Consider the following 23,698-nt stretch of genomic DNA (forward strand, 5'->3'; position numbering starts at 1 on the left):
ACAAACAGGTCCCTCTGTATACATGACCATAGCTATGCATGCACATACGTGCTCCTGGGGGACACCCTGGGTGTAGGAGGATTGCTCTCCCTTCTGACCAACTACCAGACGCTCAAGGTTTCCCTCTTCTAGTACGTCAGTACAGATGGACAAGAACAGGCCCAGTGGCCTGTAGAAGGAAGGAAAGCCAACACCACAAATATGCTTTTGCAAAAGCCATGTCACACATGGGTATGCGCATGTATAGGTGTGCATATGTGTGTGTGTGTATGTGAACATGTCTACATGAGTGTACATGAGAGTGCATGCATATGCATGGATGTGCAAGGGTGTGCACCCTCGTACAGCATGTCGGAGTGGTGGAGAGAATGGTATTCCTCAGGGACTACGGGCTGGCCAGCCTCTCCAGCACTGCAGCTGGAGTCCGGAGCTGCAGTATGTCATTAACAGCATCCCGCAGTTGCACTGGAAGAAGGGCCTTCATGTCTTCCAGCCCATACGCCCACCCACCCTTCACACATTCTGGACAGTGAGCCGCAAATCCCCCTCCAAGCCTAGGCTCAATACCCACCCCTCCTCAGGCTGCCCTGACACGACAGCACGCGTCACAAGGTGTCCGCGCTGACTCACTCCCCCGGATGGAAACTTCCCTGCTCCAGAGAGATTCTCGCAGCTCAGCCAGCTCCAGCACTGCGAGGGGAACGCAGTACTGAGTTTGTTCCACCGCCTCCCACTTGACCAGCCACAGGGGCCTGGCGACCTTCCGCGCCCAACCTGCTCCTGATTTTGTGCTTGTCTTTGAGATAGAAAAGGTCCTGGAACATGGGGGAGATGAGGACCCACACACACACAAGCAACCAGTGACTTGGCTACAAGCAGATGCCTGGAAGGCCTCACAAGTCCACTCAAAAACATTACTGGGAGCTCATGCATGGACACAGCGGCAGCTGGGCTGGCAGATGCATGAGGATGCACGCTGGTGGGCTCAGGTCAGTACGTGCCAGTCTCCTCAGAGATGCTGGGATCCTTGGTAGCTGGGGAATTTGGGGGTCCTACCAAGCATAGGGAGTTTTGGTGTGGATCTGCTCCAGGGTCTCCATTTCCAGCAGACCCCCTTGCCCTCAAAGAGCCTTGCTGAGTAACAGTAACCTCCACCATGCTGGGGAAAGGCTCAAGGGAGGGCATGGACCAACCCAGCTCGCGCTATGCAGAGACACGTGCATCAATAAACCAGCTTCAAAGGCCCACAACAGCACAGATGCCTTTGCCATCCGCTGTCTCCCACAGGGGCAGTTTCTGCCTCGGCTGGGCACAGCAGACCCAGCCACACTGGGAAGTTTTCCTAGGTCTGAATTTCTGAAGGAGAAAATTCATCCAGCTGCTTCCTCTTCCCTTCCCTGCAACCTGCCCCTGCACCAAAATACAATGACCACCCTCAGGATGCCACATCCATCAGCTCAGGTTTGCCACACGTAGTCTACAGAGCAGAGTGGGGTAAAACTCAGGTATCTAGGTATCCAGCAGCATCTGCTGGGCCCCCACATCCCTTCCAGGGCTGGGCACGGGACCCTAGCTGCGGTTAGAGTATCTACTAGTTTCCCAGTCCCCAAACACAGCGTTGCAAATGCCACAGCCAACCAGCTCCGCTCAGACCCAGCTGCCTGCCTCTCCATTCTCATTGGAAAGGTGCAGCCCTCAGGCTGTCACCACAGTGCTGAGTAACCCCCATTCTGGTTAGGGACCATCCGGACTTCACATGTGTGCACAGGGCCTGGCTCCAGCCACCAGGACACATAGAGGGTAATTCTCCAGAGAGACACTTCCTCTGCCTTTAGCCTTTCTGCCTGCCTGGCTCACTGAGGGCTTGGTGCAGTTTGGGGGTACCTTGAAGGCAGTTCTGGTCAGACCCCAAAAAGGGTGGCCTGTGCCCACATAGGCTCGGTTAGCTCATGCTCAGCTGCAAGCTGAGCTGACCAGGTCTCACAATGCCCTGCTCAGGGGCTTCTCACGCTGGCAATGCCAGTTCCCTCCTGCTCTGCGCCATGCCGGACCCTGGCCAGCCTGCTCCGCCGGCCCCAGACTCCTCATGTCAGAGAGTGACACAGAGCCAACACCTGAACCCAGCGGTCCTGGAGGCTTTAGAAAGGCGGCCAAAGGGTCAGCATCCAGTAGAGCACAGGAGGCACTTGGAGCCATCTGCCAGAGAGGTCAAGCCTGGTCTCAGCTGTAGAGGGACTCAAGGCTGAGCTCCCTCACCCAACCCACCTGGCCCCAGCGCCAGCTCTCCGAGTACTAAAGCCAGCAGCAGTCCTTGTGCTAGCGTGCAGGAGAACTGATGGACGCTCAGAACTGGCACAGGCAAGGACTCAAGGTGCTCCACAAGTGATGTGAAAAAGCAGCTCTGCCCTCCCTTCAAAACCAGAGAGGTTTGATAAACTCATCTGGGCTCCCTTTCCCACAAACTGTTGGACCAGATGACCTTTCCAGGTGCCTTCCAACCTGGGCTGTTCTATGACTGTAGGATTCCCAGGTGTGGGACACATCTGTGGCAGCCTCCACTACAGCACATACGGGGAGGGAAGAAGCGCAGCCCCAGGGCCCATAGGATGGGAAGCTGAGGTGCGCCAAGACCTGGGCACTTCGCTGCACTTTCTGGGAGGCTCCTTGGGGTGTGCAGAATCTCCCTGAGCCTCACTCCTGCCAGATGCTTGCCTACATGGCCTCGCAGGCTGACAGGGGAGCAGGGGAACCCACTGTCCCAGTGCCCAACCCTCCTCCCCTCGGAGCCTTGCCCAGGGCTCCGGGAACGGTGAGTACTGTTGGTGGGGATACCGCCGTCTGCTCCGGCTGCGGGGCGCACGGGCTGGGCCAGTGAGCTCTGTGCCCTGCCAAAGCAGCTGGGTGCAGAGGCCCACGAGACGGCTGGCAGAGCCCCGCATACAGCACGACTGGCCCAGGGTAAGAGGGCTCAGGAAGGCCAGGAGCCTGCACCAGCAGTGGCGGGACAGCACTGCTCACCGCTGATGTGAGCCAGGGGACAGTCCTGCAGCTGCTGCGTCACTCGGGCCAGGGCAGTAACTTCCACCCGGTCGCTGCTCCCGGTCCAACACTCCCCATCCGGGCAGCAGTGGAGCTGCCCGGAGCCGGGGCTGCCCGCCCAGGAGCCTGGAGGACCCTGCTCCAGCCCAGCCCCCGCCTCCTCGGGCTGCGAAGGGCTTCACGGGCGGGCACAGCAGCGGCGCGGCCGGAGCAGCCCACCCACCCGGCGCACGAAGCGCGGCGGGAGCGTGAGGGCGTGGGAGTGGGTGTGAGCGCGAGTGTACGTGACGGGGAGCGCGGCGGGGCCGGGGCGCTCTGCCCGCCTCGCGCTGACGGTCCCCCCGAGCACACTCGCCCCGTCATACCCAGGACGGCCCCCAGCCGCACCGCGCGGTCCGACTGCGCTCCTGGCCCGCGCCCCGCCGGGAGCCCCGGTCGAGGTTCCCTCCCCGGCGCCGACGGGACGCGGGAGCGGGACGGCCCCGGCGCGGCCCAGCGGAGGGTCTGGCGCCATCCCGACTCCTCCGGGGAGCGGGGGGCCCGCGAGCGCCCCGAGTCCCTGCTCGCGGCCCCGACTCGCCCGACGGCTCCTACCTCCGAGCGGCTCCGAGCGGCCCCGGGCGGGGCGGCGGGTCCCCGCGTTGCCGCGCTCCCCCTTCCCCCGGCTGCAGCTGCGGCTCGGTCCGGGCGAGAAGCGGCACATCCAGGGGGACCCTGGCGGTCGGGGCGGGACGGCGCGGCGCCCCCCGCACTTCCCCGGCCCGCCCCAGGCGCCCAGAGAAAGTTGCCGGAGCCCTGCGGGGGCGGTGCGTCCCGGCAACGCTGGCGGAGCCGCGGGGCGGCGGGTCCCGCTCCGCCAACTTGGGCGGCGGCGGCGCCGAGCGCGCTCGGGACGGAGACCCCGGCCGGGAGCGCCGCCGGCTCCAGCCACTCCGAAAACCCGGGCTGGATCCTGCACACGCGCGCACGCGGGGCACGCGCGCCCGCCACGGCCCGGCACACGCGCGGGGCTCACGCGCACCCCACACACACGGGCCGTGCGCGTGCATAGGTCCCGCACGCGGGCCGTCCTTCACACTCACAGCTGCACCCGCGTGCACCCGTGCCCACGCACAGGTCCCACACGTGGGCGCAGGTACCCGCATGCCTTCATGTGTGCACATGCGACATCTGCACACATCACGCATATACAGAGGTGGGCACATGTGCATGCACCTGTGCGTGAGCACACAGGGTGAAGACAGCAGGTAGGCGCACAGATACACCTGCACACACGCATCTGTGTACACTCATGCACAGAAGCACGCACACATGCGTTTGTGCACATGTGAACAGACACACGGTCACACCCCCCGCAAGCACAGTGCACACCTGTGTGTAGAGCACAATTACAGCATGCGCACACGCAAGACGTACAACCACCAGCCAACACGCCTAATGCCCAGCCTGGTCCCACTGAGGCAGCCTGGCGACCAAGGTGCCAGCGCCTCCCACTACCCCAGCTGGGAGCGGCCAAAGCGCCCTGTGCAGGTGTCCCGGTGCAGCTGCAAGGAGGGAGTGGGATGTCTCAGGCTGACACCTCCCAGCAGGGCAGCACGGGCTCAGCACGTTGGGTAGCCCAGACACCACCGGGGATCCGCACGGAGCCTGTGCCAGTGCCCTGGGCATCACTGAGCAGAGACCACCTTCCCCAGCACTGGACCTGCCACCCAGCAGGAGCAAACCCATCTCCCTCGTGAGACCCCTGGCAAGGACAAAGGGAGCCAGTGGCTTCAGTGAGCCTTTCTGCCCAGGGTGCTGCCAAGGAAACCCTGAGCTGGCTTGTGGTTTGGGGGGGAACTGCCGGGAGGGGGGATTGAGATTGACAGGAAACTCTGCACGTTGTCCGTGGTCTGGAAGGGCCACCGTGGCCTGGCAGAGGCTCGTGGCAGTGACACCGCAGGGCAGGATTCTGAACAGGAAAGTGCCGCGTGGGTCCCCACCTCCCTCCGGGGCACTGCTACGGGACGGGCGGCAGCACAGCCGGGCAGAGGAGAGCCGGCGCCGGCAGCAGCCTCGGCCGCTGGGACCAGCGTGATGATGGCCACCCCCCAGAGTGTCCACAGCCCCCCTCACCCCAACACCCCGTGAGGTCCCCGGCCAAGCCACTGGGCGCCTTGGCTGTGCTGCCGGTGTGCCGGGGCGGGGGGCGGTGTACGGGGCTGGGCGCCCGGGCCCGCGGGAGGGCACGGCGGACCGCGGGGCAGCGCCCCCTGGTGGCGACGGGCGGAGCCGCCTCCCAGCCGGCACCCGCGGGCGCCGTGCCGGTCCCAGGGCCCGGTGGGGCCGTTTTCCCCCTCGCCCCACGGGCCGGTGGGGCCCTTGCCCAGCGCCGCGGGCCCGGGCGTGGAGGGGACATCGCTCTCTTCACATCATCCCGCCTTCAAATGATGAGGAGAGAGCAGGATTTCGGGCGCTACCCCGAGAGAGAGCTGGAGCAGGGGGCTTCCCTGGCCCCTCGGGGGGCTGGGGAGGGTGCAGGCCTGGGGGCTGCCATGGCCCCTGTCTGGGGGTGCACAGGGTTCAGCAAGTGGGGCAGTGGCTCTTTCTCCATCTGGGAATGCACATCCATCTTCACACACTTCATGAGGCCAGAGCTGGGGCACTCCCAGGGTTGCAGTGCCCCCGCGCTACCCTGCCCACAGGGGTCCCACTACAATGGGGCAGCTAGATGGAGGTGGGGACTGCGCCTTTCTTCTCAGGTCTCCCGAGGGCAGCTGCACCCCATGTGTCTCCCCAAAGAACCAGAGATGCCAGGTGCGGGCTGTGTCCCTAAGGTGATCTTGCCCCCAGTGGGCATGCTCTACAACACCTTCTGCCCTAAACTAGCCCTCATATCCTTGCAGGTGATCCCATTCAGCTGCTTAAGGAGATGAGCCCACTCATTTCCACCTGGAAATCCTCCTGCCTCCCCATCCTACAAGCCACCAAGGTGTCCAGCAATCCTCCTGGGGCTGCCTGAATGGGTCCCCCAGGTGCCTCCTTGTTCAGCCACAATGTTGGTGGCTCAAAAAGCCTTATCCCACCCCAAAAGCTCCCCTGGCTGCTTGCCCCATAGCCTGACTGCTGTCCCAGCAGTTCTCCCAGCCATGTTCCAGTGTGGCACCAGTGCCTGCAGTTCAGCTTCCTACTTACCGTCCAGACATTTCTCAACTGCATCAACAGTTCCAGGGCTACCAGTGGTGGAGGGGGAGAGGATAACACGTGCTGCAGGGCCTGAGACCATCTCAAGGGCCTAACAGTGACTGTCATTTGCATACAGCCTGATGCTCCTCAGCTGCACATCCCGGGGGGGCAAAAATGAAGTCCCATGTTGCATTTATGTCACTGTACAGAAGGCAAGCAGAGAGCTGGGGCTGCAGCAGCTCAGAGTGCAGAGCATTCTGCTCCCTTCCCCAAATGGATCCTATGCCCCAAAGAGTCTGCACAGGCAACCCCCTTTCACTAAAACACCCTGGCCTTGTCCAGCTCACAGGGTCTGCAAGTAGCTAGATCCTGTCACATGTGAAGAAAAAGCAGGGCAATGGTGCTACCTGCACCAAGGGAGGCAGGAGAGAAAGTGGGTGTCTGAGTGAGAGTGGAAAATGGGGCCTGGGAGCTCCAGGGATGGGGTGGGGGGTAGAAGGAAATTAATTTCTCATCCAGCAGTGCTGCTTTTCCGTGTTGTTTGTTTTTTACAATGAAGGTCAGTTCCCTCCCATATGCCACAGTGACTAAATGTAGGGGAAGAGCCAGGCTGGCCCCGGGTGCAAGCAACTATTTCAGGGAAAGTGGCCTTTGCCCACCTGACCCTAGCCAGAACGTGACAGCATGTGTCAATGCCAGCAGGGCAGAGTAGGGAGGCAGGATGACCTCCCCAAGACCTGCTGAGGCCTGGGGACCCTGCTCCTTCCTGCAGCTCTGTCTCCCCCTGCATTTTTGCCTAGTCCTCACACCATGGCTGCTGGGAAAGTGAATCAGAAGGTACAAACGCCCTGCCTGGACAGCCCACACAGGAGCTCTGGGCCTGAGATGGTGGCCTAGTGAAGCCTTGCAGCCCAGAGCAAACAGAGCAACGGGACCAGCAGGGCTGGAGTGGGGCTGGACCACAAGTGGGGCTTGGCAAAGGGCTGTTCCCGGGGCCTTCTGTGGGAGGACAGCCCACTTGGAGCGAGCACATGCCCCACCTTGTGCATGCTCAACTCCCCATGTGACCCCAGATGCACTTTTCGTGGGGGCATGTGCATTCTCACCCTGCCCCATTGCTCAGCTGCTCCCAGCTCCATCTTGCTCTCTGGGATGGTGCTGCCCATGTCTAGCGTGAGCCTCAAAGGTGATGGGAGCTGTGCCACACACCCAGCCTGACCTCAGAGCCTCTTAGCAGGATTACCCCTGCTGTGGGCACTCTGCCTTCCTCAGCATTAGCCTGTCCTCCCAGTGCCCCTGCATGTCATCACGCACCGCAGGTGTTCAGTGCACCACTGGAGTAGCTTTACGGCATGACCCATGCCACAGCTCTGGGAAACGCCCTCTCCACTGACTGCACAGGACCCCCAGAGCAGAGGGACAACATGGGGATTACAGTATGAGAAGGATTTCAGGAGACACCTCAGCTCCCAGACATGGCCTGCAAAAGACTGTTCCCTGCCTCAGTTTCCCTCCCCCCTGTCCTAGCCTGAGATCAGTTCCTTCCCCTCCCAGCCAACCCCAACACAGCAATGGGTGAGGAGGGGTGTCTCTGCTCCCCAGGGAGGCCCCAGCATACAGGGGAGGTGGCAATGCCTGCACAGTCACCCCCCTTCCTCTGGCACGAGGGGAAAACAGCTAGCTGTGTCCTGGGGTGCCCTCAGACTGCTGCAGTGGATCGAGTCCCACAGCATCATCCCCAAGGCAGGGCCAAGGTGATGGGTGCAGGTGAGAGGAGATGCCTGCATGCCAGTTTTGTAATAGGCATAAGCAGCTCAGCAGATTTACTCCTGAGCTGAGTGTGACCCTGGCTAAGCTGCGAGGAAAGGCCTGCCTGGGCACTGGGCACTGTGCGGGGCCAGTCCTGCCGCCCACACCGCCACGGCCCGGCCAGGCTGGCCTCCCAGGGTCTGGGGACTTGCCCCAAGACCACCCACCTCTTCCCAAGGGGCCATCTGCATGGCCAGACAGGCCCAGGTCTGTTTTGACACTAGCTTTGAGCCCCCTGGGTGGAAACAACGCTTGGGCAGCTCCCCCCCCGCCAGCAGCTCTCAACCACCAGACCCCCAACCCTGCTGCGTCCCCCACGCCACGGTTAATCTTGGCCTCCTGTTTAGGAAAGTTAAAGCGGCTCAGAGCAGGGCCAGATGATCACCCAGATTAAAGACTTAACAGTACCACCACAGCCAGCTCAGCATCTCGGCTCTGGGCTGGTGGGTCAGTGTGTCAGTGTGTCAGTGAGTCAGCACATCACACACACGCATGTGGACAGCCTCCCCTCCCCACACACAGGAACACACATTCACTGTGACAGGGAAGATGCTGTGTTGCTGGCAAAGGGAAACGTGGTATCTGGCATCTTTGTGGGATGCCTCCCTGCCCACCCCAGTTGCGCTGGCTAGAGCAAGAGTGCCGATACGGGGAGGGAGCAGGAAGACTGCAAAGACACCATGCACATCCCTGTGCGCTTACCTGAAATCCACACCGGCAACTCTCGGCACAGGTATGGCAGCCCACGCTCCTGGGGGCATGGACACTGACACGGTGCCCCGTTGCGTCAGCAGTGCCTGTGCCGGGGCTGTGGGCGTGCCCAGAAGCCTGAGGCATCCTGCAGGTGCAGTCGGCTTTTCCCCACCAGTGATCTTTTGGGGAGTGTGGATGATGGCCATGCTGCTCCTGCAGCCTGGGGGGATGCCCGCTGCGGCCGGCTGATGAAAGCTGCCCTTTGTCCGCTTGCAGGGTGCAGCACAGGGCCAAGCTGGGAAAGCGAGTGGGTTTGTCCCCAGATAAAATGGCCCCAAAGCAAGATTTGAGCGAGCGCTTGCACAACAAGGACCCAGGCCATCCATGTGGGATCCCAGAGGGATGAGCAGGGGGCATTGCCTCCCACCCCAGAAGCATTCTACCCCTATTTCCACAGGACACTCCCCATCACCCACCATCCTGGGCATTGCCAGACTCTATGACTGGCTGCTATGGGGTTAAGGCTACGGTTATTGGGTGGTGTTTAGGGGAGCCTGTAGGAGGGAATTGGGGAAGTCGGTGAGACACGATTAGGGTACAATCTCTGGTATTTGCAGTGGGAGCACAGGATTTGGGGGTGGGCTGTCACTCATCCTTTGAGGTCACACATCCCCCCCCCCCCCCCCCCCATGCCGAGCCAGAGTCCCCAGAGCTGTGGTATTTTGATCTCTGTTCAGGACTGATCCAGGTGGAGAACAGCATCTTCAGGTTGGGCTATGCCCCCCAGCAGTATCTTCCCTGCTGGGAAACAGCTGCTTTGATGCTCACATTACAGGCCACCCCCCTCCAGCCCCCAGTGAGATGATACCTGGTTCCCAGCCCCTGCCCTGTCCCTGGGTCCCCCATCCACAGGTAAGAGCCCCCTGCATAGCCCTGCTCACACAAGGTCTCAGTGTGCAACACCCCATGGCACCCAGGGAGCCCCAGAGCACCACAGCTCCCCTCACTGCAGTGCTCCTGTACTGGTGCTGCTCCAGCCCCAGAGCCCAGCATCGTCACAGCCAGAGCCTGACAGGCCTGGGCGAGGAGCAGGACCTTCTGGCCAAGCAGGACTATTTCCCCCACCCCATTCATGCAGGTGGTGCCAGGAGAAAGCAGTCAGAGCCTGGATGTTGCATTTCCACCCATTTATTGGGGAAGCTGCACCAAAGTATTAAAAATAAATTAAAAGCACAGGTCATGTGGGTACATTGCATACATTAGTATCAGGAAGGCAAAGGCAGAGTGGGATCTTCAGTAGAGAGGTGGGTAGATTGGATGGAGCACCAGGGAGTCCCAACAGCTGCAGAAACCTCTACCATAAAAGTAGTAACAGCTGCAAAACTAGAGGTACAAAAAAATCTGTACCTTTAGTATGGTCTTAAAGGCAAAGTCTGAGTTAGACCTCCTTGTAAGGAGGCACTGGGCTGGAAGAGACCTGACTGGTAAGGTGAACAGCAGGGAAGAAAAGCACAAAACCCAGGAAAATGAAAGGGGAAATACACAGGACCTGGCCAGGAAGCAAGGCCATCCTTCACAGCTCCATGCCCTCCTGGGAGCAGAGGACTGTGTCTAGTCATTGCAGTTTTGGGGTTCTTGACAAAGTCATACCCTTCATCCTCATCTTCCAGGCCTGTTATTTGTGCCTCATTCCACCTGTCCCCAACAATAATGGCCAAATTTGATGTAGGAAGATTTGTTGCAGTAGGGAAGAAAAGTGGGACTGCCTCTTGTCCTCCAGTTTCCCACTTGGAGGAAACAGACCCGTTCCCACATCCCACTCTGCTCTCAAGGAGGCCAAGTCCCAAACTGTCACCACACACTCTGGATATGAGCAAAGCAGGGCCCCCTCACCCCACATACAGAGGGGAACACAACCACCAGAAATGTAGGATCAGCTTGGGACCAGAGGGATGCTGCCAGTCAGGGCATGGATGCCCAGAGTCACCAACCACCCATGGCTCAGACCCCTGCCCCAGGTACTCTCTGGAGACAACCCGTGCTCCTTCTGATGAGACCCTCTCCCTCCCTCCCAACCTTTCCAAAGGGGTCCATTGCACCACAGTCTGACTCCAGCTCAACAGAGCTCTCCAGCTTCCCCCTGCCACCAGAGAGACAGTCCTGGAGAAAGGGGGTACTCAGCACAGCTCCCCCAACCCTAGCTGCAGCCACAGGCATCGACAATCATGTCAGGGATGTCGGTCTTGACAATATTGCTATTGCGATCAAAGTAGAGGACAGAGAGCGGCCGGCGTCGCGTGGGCACACAGCACGAGTGCCCCGATGCCTGGATGTTGTTAGCTTTGACAAGGTTGAAGACAGCTGTGTGGAAAGAAGAGGCCATCCCAGGGCTGCCTGCCACATGTAGAGGACACTGGCCCACACAGTAGTTTATCTGGTAGCCCTCAGGCTTAATGATCCAGTCATTCCAACCGATATCGCGGAAATCCACGTAGTAGTCCTTGCGGCAGCAGAGGTTGGAATTCTGGCTGCAGCGGAGGCTGCGCTTGGCCACGTGGTGTCCAGGCTCCCGCACCTTTGCCTCAGCCACCAAGAAGGGCTGGTGGGACTGGCTGGCATTGACTATTGCCATGATATCACCCCCATCCCCATGGCTTTCCAGTTCCAGCCGCAGGGTCCTGCGCTCCCCCTCAAAGAAACTCTGCAGGGCAGGCATAAGGGTGAAGGCACGCCAGCCACTGCCCTTAGCGCTCAGTCGCCTCTCACTCAGCAACGTGCGATTGCCCCCCACCAAATCACCTTCCCCACCAGTAAGGAAGATTCTCAGGGTAAGGCTGGCTACCAGGTCTCCAGGAACTCGAAGGTAGAGCCAAAGCTGAGCCTGCAGGATGTGAACGTCCTGGTCTTGCGTACGGCTGAACTGGAACTGCAGCCCCAAGCCAGAGGGAGACGTGGGCTCTGAGAGGAGAAAGGGATGAGGAGCTGAATGCTGCAGGATGCTAGGGAAGGTAAGGCTGCACCACCATCCTGCTCATCAAGGCCAATCTCTTTCATCTTCTTCTCAGAAAACACCTACAAACCTCCCTCCCTCCACAGGGCCCTCAGTCTGTCCCCCTCCCTTCCTTGGAAATGCTACCAGGAGGGGGGCTGCATTGGAATGGGGGACTGTCCCACTCTGCCTGGCAGAATAAGGCAAGGGACACCTGCTCTCACCTGGCCCTTTCCCTTTGCTGCACAGTGCAAGGCTGGAAAGTGTTTCCAGCACACACACACCCACCCACCCCTGAGCTAGTCCTTGCAGTTCCCAAGTCCAACTACTGGAAGTCCCAGGTACCCTGGGTTGCCCCCACCTTTCAGGAAGGGGACAGGTATCACAGCACTTCGGGTGGAGAGTTCCAGCTGGCCAATGCAGGAGCAAAAGAGGGGCCATCTCTCCTTCTCCCAGGCTGAGCCTTCCAGCATCAGCAGCGCTGGGAGGCCACCAGTGAACAGCAGGTGCATTAACTAATGATTTAATCACAGCCTGCATAGCTCCAGGCACCCTCACCCCGCCGTGATGAGGCAGATGGCCAGGACCCTGGCCCCAGCGGTGCTGCAGTGCCCCGACGTTCAGGGGCTGCGCATCCTTGCGGGTTCCCACCAGCCCAGGGCAGGGAGACGCTGCCCCAGGGGCCCGTCCAGCACGGGCTTGCCCTGGGTCTCCCGCAGTCCGCCACTGGGCACAGCCCAGCTCACCCGAGCCCCGTCGGGGGCCCCAGCCCTTGGGGGCCGCGGGGGCGAGCACGGGCCCCGCGCACCCACCTGGCTCCGCGAAGCTGATGATCTCGTAGCCCCGCTCGTCGTCGTCGTCGGGGCCCCGGCGGGTGCCGCCCGCCTGCAGCCGCCGCAGGGCGCGGGCCACGGCGGCGCGGGGCACGGCGTGGGCGAGCCTCGGCCGCTCGCGGAGCCGCAGCTTCTCCAGCAGCTGCCGCTTGGCCGCCTCCTCCAGCAGCCGCCGCTCCGCGCCCGCCGCGCACGACGGGCAGCGCGGCTCCGCCGCCGCGCACAGCACCGCCGCCAGCAGCAGCCACGGGCCCGCGCCTCGCGCTGCCATCAGCACCGACGGGACGGACCGGGCCGGCACCGGGAGTGGCGCGGCGCGGCCCGCCCGCTTTGGGCACCTGCGGCCGGGGGCGGGCCCGGCGCCCCCCCCGCCATTGGCCGGCTCACCTGCCTGTCCCGTCCCGTCGGGCCGCGGCCGGGGCGGGGGATTACCGGGATTAGCCCCCCCCCGCGGCGAGGGGCGGACGGCGCCCCGCCGTCCCGAGGGAAGGGGCTCCGCGAGCAGCGGGGCGCTATTGCCCGCCCACCCCCCCCCCCCCGCTCCCCCTTCATGCGAGGCTGTTGGGTCCCCGCGGGAGGGGTCCCCCAGCCAGACTCGGGCCTCGAGGGGGGCTGAGCACCTGCCTCCGGCCCCGGCTCGGCCTGCACCCGCGGAGGGAACCGGGAGGGCTGGGCACGAGTGGGAGGGGCACACGGCAGGCTGTGCACCCCCTTAGCCATCCTAGCAGTCAGTTTATTGCTGACAGAGAACCCAGCAGGGTTCAGGGGCTGTTCCCAGGATGACCCCTGCAGCTCCCTGGGATGTTCACATCTCTGGGCTTTTGTCACTCCTACCATGTGATGAGTTTGGGGGTCTGAGCCAATCCTTTGGACTGCCTGGTCCAGTCTCACCCCAGGACAGAGCTGGGCAGGGTCAGCGAAGGTGTATACTATGCCCCATCTCCCCACAAATTAAAATCGATGTTTGTATGTACTGGCGACTCATGAGGTGGCAGCCAGTGTCACGTCAACCTGAAGATGTTCTTCAGATTCGTAGCCCCAGATGCTGTGCCTAGAGCATGGCGCACAGCCTGAGCCAGGGAAGGGTCCTGTAGAAATCTCCTGAAAGTGGTGCAAGGTGCCATGTTGTTGGGGGAGCAGGAGAGCACAGCGCTCTTGTGACAGAGCAGGGAACCCACAGAGCGCAGTGGGAACCTGAAGCCCAGCCAGCCCTTCAGGCATGTCCTGTGCCCACCGTGCTGTGCAGCACTGACTCCAAGGTCTTGACCACACAGAGCCCCTGCCTCTGGCCAAGCACAGAGGTGACGTGTAAACAGAGTGGGCTGTCTGGGAAAAAGCACCCACCGGAGATGATGCAACCATAGTGCAAGGGGCAAAGTTCTCAGCTGGCTGGGCCTGCTGGCAGCTCCCAGAATAGCCCAGGAGTGTCAACAGGGAGGAAAGAGTGGGCACGGCCTGGCCTGGGAGCACAGCTCCCACAGGGCCTGTGAGCCCGGCTGCAGGCAGCATGCAGGCAGCACTGCCTAGGCACCAGCAGGACTGAGCAGGTGGCACTTTCATCCAGGCACAGGTGCACTGTGCACGCTCACAGTGCACATGCACTCCCTTGCACAGATGCTCAGTGGTACATACACATCTGCACACTCCCTTGCAAACACGTGTTCAGTTCTCCATCCCAAATACTTGGATACACGCTCCATTTGTGGACATGCTCACACGTGCACCGCGTGCCCATTCCCCTGCCTTTTATTCCATGTTTCTGTACTGGAAATGGAGTGTTTCCTTTCTGGCTCTCAGGGCAGGTTGAATTCCCCACAGGGCAGGGCTGCTCCTGCCTTCAACCCGTGGAGGGAACCAGGTTCCTCTGCCTGACACTCTCCTGACATGCAGTAAGCCGGAGGGAGTCCCAAGCTGCATCGCTGAGTGGCACTGGCCTGGGTGCCAGGCCAGGGGGGGTCGTTAAAAACCTCTGTGTCACCACCACCTCCTAGCAGCCACACCACAGCTTCACACATGCAGGAAAGGGAAACTGAGGCACAATGCCATGCTGAATTCCTCCTTCCCTGCCAGATCCACCGAGCCAGAATCTGGGCTGGTCACAGCATGAAACAGAGGAGGCAAATAGTTGTGGCAAAAAGGGTGAATAACTCTCTAATCCACCATCCTTTCCAGCCTGGGGAGCAGGGTGTCCCCAAAGGGATTAATCCCTTCGAACCTGCCTGGATCCCTCTGCACTGGCCAGCACCCCACGGCTGCTGCCATGAACCCCCATTTCACCTCCAGCTTAGCAGGACCATCTGATCTGCTTGCCCCCCCGCCCCCCCACGCACTCTGGCCCACCAGATCTAGGCCAGGGGTCAGCACGCAGCTGTGAGTGGTTCTTGCACCCATTGCATAAGTGTGTTGTTGATTAAGCGGTTCCCAGAAAGCAAAGCCCAGGGACTGGCCTGACCAAAATACCCTCCCTGGGTCCACCCAGGCCCAGCACTTGCTGCACCCATGGCTTCTGGGTCTCTGACCTCGTGTCTGGTGGGACAAGCGTGGCACCTGACGACCTGACCTAGAGGTGCCAATGGACTGGGTTAAGCAGGGACCCCCTCCAAGAGCTCATGCATCAGCACCTGAGCATGGCTCCTGCCAGAACACCCATTTCTGTGCGGCTCTGCCACCAATGTCAGCCGAGGAAGTGCCAAAGCCAGCTGTGACCCTCACCTGGGGGCCACAGCATATGCCAGGCTCCAGCACTGAAAAGCTTCGTCCCCACAGGCTCCTCTTCCCTGGAGCAAGTGCTGAAGGCCGCAGGCTGGAGGAGTACCTGGGCTTGGGGGAACAGCGGACAGGGCTGGCGGAGCAGCAAGCGCTGGAGCAGGCGCTGAAGGCTTCCGCAGGGGCAGTGCTGGGGGGACAGCCCGTGTCCCTGGGGCCGAGGGGACAGCACAGAGAGGGAGGCCGGGCAAGGACTGCTGGAGGGCTGGAGGCGCTGGGCTGGCGGGTCTGCGCAGCCCGGAGTCCAGCCTTGGGAAGGGAACGAGGCCAGGGCTCGCGGTCACGGCAGGACGGTCGGCGGCCCCGCTTCCCTCGGCGCCAGCGCTCCTCGCCCCGCTGCAGCGCGCCGGGCTGCCTCCCCCGGCGCCCGCCAAGGGAAGAGGGGCGAGGGAGCGGCCTGCCCCGGGCCCCGCGGCCAGCCCCGGCCCGGCCGGGCGCGTCCCCGAGCCGCGGCGCCTCTCGCGGCCCGCGGTCGCCGCCCGGCGGCGCGGGGCAAAGCCGCTCCCGGTCCCGCGGGCTTCAGGGGGGCCGCCCAGCTCCGCCAAGGGGCCGCGCGGGCCGGGGCCGGCAGGCGCCGGGCGGCCCTTCGGGATGGGGCGCCGGGGGCGATGAGCGCCGGCTGTGCCCGGAGCTCCCCCCCCCCGGTCGCTCAGCAGGGGCCGGCGGTGCGGGACGGGCACTTCGCACTAGCCGAGCCGAAGATGCCCAGCGCGGATCGCCGGGTGCCTCCGAGCTGGTGGCTCCTGGCTAGAAACTGCCAGCGAGACTGAAAATTAAAAATTAACCCGTTTCAAGGCAACATCAGGGGCTTTCAGGAATTCCCACCCCTCCCCTGAGAGCCAGGCCCTGCCAAGGGACACCCTGGCACACTGCGCTTGGACCTTTGCTTCAGAGTCTGTTGACACTGGCAAAGTCTCCTTCCAGGAGCCACCGGCAGCAGCTGCACGTTCCTGTCCCCTCCCTGAGCAGAGGCCAAGGGGACAGCACCTTGCAGAGCCCTGTGTTCCCCTCTGTGTCAGATCCGGCATAGCCCAAGTGCTGGGTCTATGCTGTCTGCATGGCATCTCCCACGCTGGGCCATGCTGGGCGGGCTGCGGGGCGGGCTCCCCACCAGACTTACTGGTCCCAGTGGGGCCAGTGCAGCAGTATCTCATGGCAGCTGGGCATACCTGTCTAAGAAACCACCTACAAAGCCCCCTGAGTGAACAGGGGACCCCAGCACAAGTGCGGTGTCACACACTCTTCCCTCAGGGCAAAAGGGGACACTGTAAGGTGAACACTGCCCTCATGCCCTCCCTTTTCCCACCAGTGAAGGAGGAGCGGATGCCCAGCAGGAAGCTGCACCTTGCTGCTCTCAGGTTTTCTGTTCTGCTCCCTGAAGAGCCTCACTCTGTACGCTGCCTTCATGCTTACACCAAGGTTACTTTCGCTGATGAGGGCGAAGACTTGCAAAATAAGCCAGGGCTGTGGTGGAGCCCAGAGAGTCACTTTTCCATGTGGAGCTTGTTAGGGCTATAAATACACAGCTCCTGCTGGGGCTACCAGTTGTGGGGGCTGAGCAGCTCCTTGTGTGTGCTGGGGGCCCCTACCTGCCATGGGCCCCTGCCTTGTGCCAGCCTACAGCAGGCAGAGAGGGAGGGGACTGCGCCTGGCTCTAGTGGATCACCTTTCCTTGACTGCACCCTCCTCACCCTGCAGTGTTCCCCAGGTGGGAGTGCCATCGTGGGATTCTTGAGCCTCGGTCACTCTTGCCCAACGCTGCGAGTGGGGAAGGGGCTGTAGGCTGCACCCAGATGTCCTGTTTCCCGGGGCAAGCCGCATGCATGGAGAGGAGGGCCTGTGTTGCGGGACCTCGGACCCTGCTCGTCTGGGGAGCCTCTGACCTGAAGGCACCAGAAAAGGCACATTTTCAGGTGGTTGGCAAACCCCCAGGACAATGTGTTCTGCCCTAATCTCAAGCTGTCAGGGACAGGGAGGGACCTCAGAGACTGGGACCCCTCTTGGGGGAGCTGCTGCTAACCCAGGCACCCCAAGTCAGCAGGACCTTCATGTCCATTGGGATGCAGCTGCCCTGTGGGGCTTGGGCTGGCTATATCCCAGCCCGGTAGACAGAAGGCAACATTGTGACAACTCATATAGGTCCAGCGAGATCTGGACTGGGAGATGCTCCTCATCCCTGTGCCTGAGGGCAAGGGGCAGCATCCCTGCAGGACTGGCAAGCAGAGCCTGCTTGTGTATCCTGTGGTGTCCAGAGAGTACACGTGCAGCCCAGCAAAGGGCAGAGCTGGGGTTTAGAGGGCAGGTAGCAAGAGGGGGCTGTTTCAGGCAGGGCACTTGTGCCCTGCAGCCTGCCCTGCTTTGCTCTGAGCCCCGTGGGGAGTGAGGGAAGCGCCCAGCAGGAGCGCTGCGGGGTCAGGAAGGGGAACTGGGGGCATCGCAGCCCCACTTGAGGGCTTGCAGCACTTGCAGATGCCTCAGCTCAGGGTCTTGGGCTTGTGCATCCCCGAGCTGAGGCATCTGTAGGGCCACAGGGCCCAGCCAACAGCTCCTCTGCCCCTTCACTCAGCCCCTTTCTGCCCATGCCCACCGCAGCCTAGAGAGCTCAGCGCTGGTCACAGGAAAGCTGTTTGTTTGATAAATATAGACAGTGAAAAGAGGCATTGGAAAAAGAAGGGGAAAAAACAGAAAATAACAAACACCAAACCCTTTCTGGGTTTGCGCAAGTGGCCTTGGGTCCCAGACAGTATTGATCCCTGAGGTTTCCACCCTGCCTGTGCAGCAGCTAGGTCAGCAGGAACCTTTCAGGTCTGAGTCCTGGAGGCACCAGGGCCTGGAAGCCTGGGTCTCAGCATGGTGCCTGCTGCGACCTGATGGGGAGATGCAGGTCCCTGCTCCAGCCGAGCTCGCTGGGAGCGCCTGCCTCGGGACGCATGCAACGTGGGCAAACACTGTCTCCTGCTAGTGGCTGTTCCATCCCTGTTCAAGGTGTCACAGGTCCTCCAGGGCAATACACATCCTGGCTCCTGCTCCAGCCAGAGCTGCTCATGGCTCCGACCACCCTGGCCTGATCCTGGAGTGGGACAGCAGATGCAAAGCCATCCTTCAAGCCAGATGGTGAGAGGATCTGACACCACCCTCCTCCCTCTGCAGACCCTCTTCCCACCTGGTTCAGCTGTTTCTAGCCTCTGAGGTGGGGTTGTCAGTGCTTGCAGGGTGGACCACAGGACTGCAGTCACCCAGCTCCACCCCAGCCAGCGGCATGCACCTCAGGGGACCATCCCAGGAGCTCCCCTTGTGAATCTCCCTCTCCCATCCCCAGCACCCTCTCCCTGCTGTCTCAGCCCTCACACATGGGGGACACGTGGGAAGCAGTGGAGAAACCCTAACACAAGATTACGTAATGAGGCTGATGTGTCAGAGCCGCCCTTTGGCCCCAGCTCTCACGGCACTGACATGTCCCACTTTGCCGCCAGCCAGGCTGGCGAGGGCCAGCGAAGGGGGCAGCTGCTCCGGGCCGCAGGCCAGAGACATGCCAAGAGGTTGCTCCCCAGTGAGGGAGCTGGCATGGGGTTGTAGGCAAGGGTGGGTCTCCTGGGCACTGTAGCTTTGTCAGTCTTGCCCGGTAGTTTCTGTCCACTTTAAAAGGGAGAAGAGTTGCTCAGATTCGTCCTGACTTGGGACGAGAATGGCCAAATACAGATTGTTTTGGTGGAATGGAAAATTTGGCCCAACCAAGGAATGGTGCCTTCCCCAGTGGGAATCACAAACCTCCTGTGTCCGGAGGCTCCCATACCATGCCCTGGATCTAGTTGAGACAAGTCAGGGGTTCTGCATCGCCCCCCCGCCCCAGGAAAGGCAGCCAAGGGGCAGAGAGCATGAGAGCTGTGCGGGCCAGCAGCATCGCAGCCTTTGGGCACAGTGTGTCCTGGTGGTAGATGCCCAACCCCGCTGCCTGGGTTTTATAACCAAGCTGTTGGTTAGAAGAGGACTGCGCATGGCAGAGTGGGTCAGTTCTGTGCTATCTTGGGGCTGCCTGTGCTAGGGCACATCCACCACTGTGCACCTGGGGGAGAGGTGGAAGGTGTGCTGGCTAATGACAGGGTACACATATGTGTATACATACATGTGCACACACTACGGCTGGGAGTCTTTTATTGAATACCAGGTAGCTGGGACAATTGCAGCGGGAGACACTTTCCTCCAACTGGGATCAATTTCCCCTTCCTCAACCCCCTCAACCTCATGTCCAGCTGAGGAGTGAGGCCCCGTCGATGGCCCTCTCCCCTCTGGCCTAGCCATCCCCCAGCATCTTTTCAGCTTCTATCTCCCCCAAGCAGCCTGAAGTGGCTGCTGCTGGGACCCGTTACCTGAAGGGCATGTGTTCATGTTGCAGCACTGAGGGCTGCACCATGGCCTTGGCCTGGGACCAGCAGCAGGGCGAGCCAGGGCTGCCCTGAGTCGCGTGGGGAGCTGTTCTTTGCAGAGTCCTGCAGGTAGAAGGGTCTGGGGTCCATCAGGAGCCTGTCTCAGAGGCCGTGGCTCATGGGCAGAGAGGAATCCATGGGCAGATCCGAAGGGGGAAAAGAGCCGTGTGGGAGGTGAGGGAGGAGAAGACTTGCAGATTCAGCGTCACCCTTGATGCTTGAACCTCAGGAGGAGAAAACACCTTGGCAAGGTTCCCATCTCAGCAGCTCGCCAGGTCTCGCACTGCCAGAGAGGGGCCGGGAGGAGGGGAGCGCTGCACAGCACAGGTCCTGCCCTCCTGCCTCCTCAGACAGCCGGTCAGGTACAACCACAAGCATCGACAATCATGTCGGGGATGTCAGTCTTGACGATGTTGCTGTCCCGGTCATAGTAGAGCAGAGAGAGGGGACGACGCTGTGTGGGCACGCAGCAGGAGTCCACGGCCGCGTCTGCGTTGTTGGCTTTGATGAGGTTGAGGACAGCCGTGTGGAAGGAGGCGGCGAGGCCAGGGATGCCAGCCATGTGCAGGGGGCAGAGCCCTGCGCAGTAGTTCATGTGATATCCCTCCGGCTGGATGATCCAGTCCTCCCAGCCGATCTCCTTGAAGTCCACAAAGAATTCCTTGCGGCAGCACATGCGAGAGTCGCCACTGCAATCAATGCCGCGCCGCTGGACCCGGTGGGGCATCCTGGCCCGGGCCTGGGCTGCCACAAATGGCCAGTGGGAGCCCCTGTGGCCAGCCAGGAGGGGAGACCCCGAGTCCTCTGCCACCTCCAGCTCCACAGTGAGCCTCTGGCTCCCTTGGCCGAAGAGGCTCTGGACAGATTGGCCCACGTCCAGCGTGGCCCAGCCGTCTCTCTGCACCTCCAGCCGTGTCTCGCTGGTCACGGTCATGTTCAGCCCCGCTGGGTCTGGCTGCAAGAGTCTGACGGTGACAGGGTGCGTCCCAGGGCCAGGGACTGCCCAGAACAGGTAGAGGGTGGCTTGCAGGATCTCGGTGCTCCCAGCGAGCTCCTGGGTGAAGCGGAAATGCAGGCGAACACTACGGGAGGTGGAGGACCCTGTGCACAGAACCAAAAGCGGAGTCAGGAGGTGAAAGGAGGAGGTGGGGGGCTCCCCCAGCCAGGGGCCACTGAGTCAGAGCAAATGGGGGGTGTATCCAAACCAGGGGCAGGGTGCAGCACATACAGGCATCGCTTCCCTGCCCTGCTGCTGCTCCTCCTTCTTATGCTGCTCTAAAGGAGCAGCATCTCAGCCTGGTGCGGAATGCAACAACCCAGCTTGGTTCCACCTTCTCTGACCTGATACGCCCTTGTCAGTGAAGCTGCTGGAGGATTTTGGAGTAGGTTATCTGGCGGTGTAAACCAGCCTTGGATTTAAGGCAGTCACACTGATCTGCACCTCCAGGATTACCTCTGCTTTCCATGGCTGCAACCATCACCTAACATTGTTCCAGTACGTCCCACCCTTGCTGCTGCTGAGGCTGCAGAGCTGCCTCTCCTTCTCGCGAAGGAAGGGCTGGCGGGGACCGTGAGAGCAGCGCTGGGCTCCTTGGCACAGCTCTGCCTGTGATGACACAACCCCCCTCCTCTGTGGTCTGGCAAAGCGCAGCAGGACAAGAGGCTGGGCTGAGCCACGCGGCTCAACCCGGCTCTTCTGCTTCCAGCAAACACTCCACTGAGCCAGGAGACAATTCCCCATTGTCCTCATGTATGGGAACACAACGTACTGTGGAGCAGCATTGTTCCCAGACGTCTTCGAGGACACGGCAAGCCCTTGCTATCCCACAGGAGCCATGCAAACCACACTAAGGCCTGCAAGGGAAGCGTGTGCCCCCGACACCTCAACAAGCAGCAGTTTGGGCTGGGCAAAGTGACAATGCAGAAGGATGCTCTGCAGGATGGAGTGGCAATTCTGCTTCTTTCCGAAGAAGGCTGCATTTGCCTGTGAGAAGTGGGAGGTTTTCCCCTGTTTTTCCAGTGATGATAGTTGTCAGGACCCCTGAGCACATTTTGGGGAGCTCTCTCCTCCCAGGAACACAGCTGATTCTGGAGTGAGATATGGCAGCCCACCACTTTGGGTTGGAAATGGAGACACAGCTGAGTGCAAGGAGCTGATGGGCTTTGGAGACCTAAGTCCACGCACCGTGAGCTGATGAAGAATCTAGGCTTAGAATCATGTTTGAAAAACATAAGCATCTGACCCCTCCACCTCTAGCCCAAGTGGGGAGGGTTCAACAGAAATGGACAAGAAATTCACATGATTCAGCAGTCCATCTTTGCTCCTGCACCCACCCCCTTGCCCAAACATATCCCATATGTAAATGAAAGGGGCCCCAGAGCCTCGGTAGTGCTTCCCCTGCCCATGGCAAGGGGCGGCTGGTTGGGGTAAGCTTGGGACGTGGATGCAAAGGTTCTGGATATGGCACCTTCCAGCAGCAGTGTGCCCAGCGGCCCAGTGCATAGCCTGGCATTTCTTGCAGGAGCGTGATGCCCCTATGCAGAGCTTTTGAAATGCCTGTGCAGAGGAAGAAACCTCTCATCACCTTTCCCCAGGCAAGACCTTCCTTCCCTCTGTGCCCCCCACCTCAGGGCCCATCCCATGGGATGCCCATGGGATGTGGGGTCTGTACAGACCTGACTCGGCAAAGCTCAAGATCTCGTATTCCTGCACGCCCATCCCAGGACGCAGGTGTGGGGTGCTGCCGTCATGGGGCGTCCCTGGGGAGATGGCCGTGTCCACACGCAGCGCACGCATCCTGCGGAGAGCAGTCAGCAGGGCCCCCCTGGACATGGGCTGAGTGATGTTGGGCCGGTCTGGCAAATGGAGCTTGGAGAGGATGCTCTGCTTTGCCAGTGCAATGAGGACGTCCCGCTGCGTGGTGGGGGTCAGGGCCGCTAGCCCGCAGGCTGGGCACCACACTTCCTTGAGAGCCGCCATCCTCAGAAGGCTCAGGAGCAGGAAAGCCACCGTGGCTGTCATGTCGGGTGCCAGGAGGTGACAGCCTAGGGATCTGAGCAATTAGCGTTCCTCCAACCGTCCAATAAGCTGAAGTCAAACCGGGACAGCAATGCTGAGGCCGGGAGAGCAGAGTGTGGAGGCAGGACAGCAGTGCTGGACTCCCCAGGAGCAGAGAGCGAGGAAGGGCTCGTTCTCCTGACGTGGCCACAAATATTGGCTGATCCCGGGCAAGATAAACGCCCCTGTGATCCCACAGGAGCCTCTCCCGGGCACGGGGCAGCCGCGGCACAGCTCGCCCCGGGTTAAGGTGGACCCAGGCGGATGGCGCTCCCGCTCGGGGGGCTCGGCGTGGGGCTGCCCCCTCGGCAGAGGCTGCCTGGGGGCTGGGGCTCGGCCCCGGGCAACCTGCTCCGGCCACCCCGGTCCCACCCCGCTGCCCACCCCAGCGCTGGGCGCCCAGGCAGATGGCACGGATTCCCACGTACGGCGTGGACCCCCGGGGCGGCCGGGGGTGCCCCGGGCGCAGTGTGGGCCCCCCCATGCTGCGGCGCGGGGACCCCGGGAGACGTGGAACCCCCGGGGCGGGGGTGCCCCCCCGGGCAGGGCCGTCGCCCCGCGTGCTGCGCGCTGGGGGGCGGGGCCACGGGGAGGGTGGAGACTGGCGCCGCGGAGGCTGCCCCGCCCCCGGGGTCGCCCCGCCCTCTGAAGGCGGTGCCGTGGGCTGGCTCCGGCCCCGAATGGCCCTCTGCTCCCTGCTGCGCCCTCCGCCGCGCCAGGGGACGCTGCCGCGTTCCTCCCGCCTTCCACGGCGCCGCGTCCAGCAGGTTGCTACGACAACAGGCGCACGGCGGGCGCGATATGGTGACGCAGCGCGCACGGAGCAGTGACGCAGCGCGCACGCCCGCCGGGGGAGGGGCCCGCCACTTCTTTCCCCCCCTTTTTTTTTCTGTTTCTTTCCCCTTTTCTCCCCGTTCCGGCC

At 61.7% G+C, this 23,698-nt stretch overlaps 2 protein-coding genes across 2 annotated transcripts; both read right to left on the reverse strand.

The window, feature by feature from the left end:
* Positions 1-10,903: 10,903 nt before the first annotated feature.
* On the reverse strand, positions 10,904-12,799 carry LOC137668979 (inhibin beta C chain-like). The gene is made up of 2 exons (XM_068410807.1): positions 12,508-12,799; positions 10,904-11,664 (listed from the first exon to the last, which is right to left on the reverse strand). The coding sequence occupies exons 1-2, from the start codon at positions 12,797-12,799 to the stop codon at positions 10,904-10,906; spliced, it is 1,053 nt and encodes a 350-aa protein (XP_068266908.1).
* A 6,669-nt stretch (positions 12,800-19,468) lies between these two features.
* On the reverse strand, positions 19,469-23,667 carry LOC137668726 (inhibin beta C chain-like). The gene is made up of 2 exons (XM_068410478.1): positions 22,395-23,667; positions 19,469-20,819 (listed from the first exon to the last, which is right to left on the reverse strand). Exons 1-2 carry the CDS (start codon positions 22,738-22,740, stop codon positions 20,077-20,079), a joined length of 1,089 nt encoding a protein of 362 aa, XP_068266579.1. The 5' UTR covers positions 22,741-23,667; the 3' UTR covers positions 19,469-20,076.
* Between the last annotated feature and the right edge of the window lie 31 nt (positions 23,668-23,698).

This window comes from Nyctibius grandis, chromosome 11, assembly GCF_013368605.1.
Source record: "Nyctibius grandis isolate bNycGra1 chromosome 11, bNycGra1.pri, whole genome shotgun sequence".
Taxonomy (NCBI): Eukaryota; Metazoa; Chordata; class Aves; order Nyctibiiformes; family Nyctibiidae; genus Nyctibius; species Nyctibius grandis.

What these genes read in the sequence shown, in the direction of transcription:
- LOC137668979 (XM_068410807.1), bottom strand. Translation starts at nt 12,799, where the DNA reads ATGGCAGCGCGAGGCGCGGGCCCGTGGCTGCTGCTGGCGGCGGTGCTG. An exon ending in CATCAGCTTCGCGGAGCCAG is followed by an intron (nt 11,665 to 12,507) that starts GTGGGTGCGCGG and finishes TTCTCCTCTCAG; the next exon opens with AGCCCACGTCTCCCTCTGGC.
- LOC137668726 (XM_068410478.1), bottom strand. Translation starts at nt 22,740, where the DNA reads ATGACAGCCACGGTGGCTTTCCTGCTCCTGAGCCTTCTGAGGATGGCG. An exon ending in CTTGAGCTTTGCCGAGTCAG is followed by an intron (nt 20,820 to 22,394) that starts GTCTGTACAGAC and finishes TTCTGTGCACAG; the next exon opens with GGTCCTCCACCTCCCGTAGT.